The sequence below is a fragment of the Sinocyclocheilus anshuiensis genome, unplaced genomic scaffold (genome assembly GCF_001515605.1).
Source record: "Sinocyclocheilus anshuiensis isolate Anshui unplaced genomic scaffold, SAMN03320099.WGS_v1.1 C32970122, whole genome shotgun sequence".
In the NCBI taxonomy this organism is placed as follows: domain Eukaryota; kingdom Metazoa; phylum Chordata; class Actinopteri; order Cypriniformes; family Cyprinidae; genus Sinocyclocheilus; species Sinocyclocheilus anshuiensis.
The window spans coordinates 1-1,909 of NW_015621161.1; the positions used below are offsets into that span (position 1 = coordinate 1).

At 39.7% G+C, this 1,909-nt stretch overlaps 1 protein-coding gene across 1 annotated transcript; it reads left to right on the forward strand.

Moving 5' to 3' along the window:
• Positions 1-763: 763 nt before the first annotated feature.
• Positions 764-1,612, forward strand: LOC107683134 (FRAS1-related extracellular matrix protein 1-like; the record flags this gene model as incomplete). The annotated part of the gene is made up of 3 exons (XM_016479215.1): positions 764-1,104; positions 1,185-1,327; positions 1,416-1,612. Coding segments are annotated over exons 1-3 (671 nt in total), but the record flags the coding sequence as incomplete, so codon positions are not given.
• Between the last annotated feature and the right edge of the window lie 297 nt (positions 1,613-1,909).

Consider the following 1,909-nt stretch of genomic DNA (forward strand, 5'->3'; position numbering starts at 1 on the left):
TCAGCCTTCGGCCAAATGGAAAGCTGCCGCCCAATGTCCTCTTCCGTCGAGTATCTATATGGAGACTGTTTTTTTGGGCCAGCTGCCCACAGCCACCTTTGGGCCCAATTACTTACTTGTTTCTCCATTGGACTCGTGGCCATTTCCCCCTGATAAAGTTGCTAATTAGGTTTGCTGTGCAACCAGTCATCATTCAATCTGTCTGGTGACCTTGCCTTTCTGTCTCCTTGGCAAGCAGGAGAAGCTCAGCTTCACGGTGGGCAGCAGCCATTGCCTGGGAAGGACGCCATCTTTCTTTTTATTTTTCCGCAATGGGGAGAAGCCAGAGCCAATGTTTGTGCCTTCAGGCGAAAAACAAAACGTATTTTTCACAACTGCATCGAGCCAAATTAATGATATTGAAAATGATTGTGTAGATGGGTGTGAAAATGTTATCACATTATGCTGACTACTTGACTTAAAGGGATCATTCACCCGAAAGCTGTTTTTGACCATACAATGAACATCAGTGGGGTCCAAAACAACAACATTGGACCCCAATGACTTTCATTCTATGGACTAAAAAACACTATTTTTTTTGTATTTCACAGAAGAAAGAAAGTCTTACAGGTTTGGAATGGCATGAGAGTGAGTAAATGATGCCAGAGTTTTCATTTTGGGGTGAACTATCCCTTTAACTTGACCTGGAATTTCATTCATCAAACATTAAAACAGACTAAACCCATATTCTGTAACCAATCCTTTCTTATTCATCCAAAGGTGGAAAAGGTTTCATGTTTAAGGTCAAGGATCTCAGAGAGGCCGTCGTGGTCTATCATCACTCGGACAGCGACACCACCAGGGATTACATTGTCTTCCGAATCACAGATGGCCGCCACAGCATCAGACACAAATTCCCCATCTACGTTCTTCCAAAAGATGACACCCCTCCTTTTCTAATCAATAACGTGGCCTTTGAGGTTCAGGAAGGTGGCACAGTTAGGGTGGAGGAGTACATGCTGATGGCCTCAGACTTGGACTCCAGCGACGACTACATTCAGTATCAGCTGATTACTTTTCCCAGAGCAGGAAAGCTGGTTAAGAAGTCCTCTCCACATGAACCAGGTCAGATGGATTTAATAGGTTATATTAAGATTTTTAACTCATCTGAGGTGCCTTACATTATATGGTGTCATGTCAACCAGGTGTCCCAGTGAAGAGCTTCTTGCAGAGGGACCTGTTTCAAGGTCTAATCTACTACAAGCACTCAGGGGAGGAAGTGTTTGAGGACTCGTTTGATTTCATCCTCTCAGATGTCCAACAGCCTCCAAATCTATCGGACAGACATGTAAATTTGTATCTGTTTTCATAATGAATTCTGTTTCAGTGTGATTATTTATAACCAAAATATTCTTTCTGTACCACTTCATCCATAGACTGTGGTGATCCATGTGTTTCCAGTGAAGGACCAGTTGCCTGAGGAAGTTTCCGGAACGGTTCGCTCCATCACGGTGAAGGAAACCGAGGTTGTTTACATCACTCAGAGCCATCTGCACTTCAGAGATACAGAGCATTCAGATACTGACCTTATGTATGTGATCATTCATCCCTGCTTTAACCTGAGAAATACCAGGTATGCTTATACATTTCCTCGCTATGACAGTAACAATTTATTATTTTTTTTTATTATTATTTTTATTTATAAATATTTAGATGATATAATACATTTATATATTAATATATAGTAAATAAATTTATATTTAAAAATGTGAAATAAAATACTGATCCAAAAATTAAATAAGTAAACATATTATTTTTATGATTATTATTAAAAAGAAGAAGAAAAAGAAGAATATCGATCCTTTCATGTATATTTAACTTCTGTTGTAAATTCTTGCAGGTTATCAGATGCAGGCAGGCTGTTTTATAC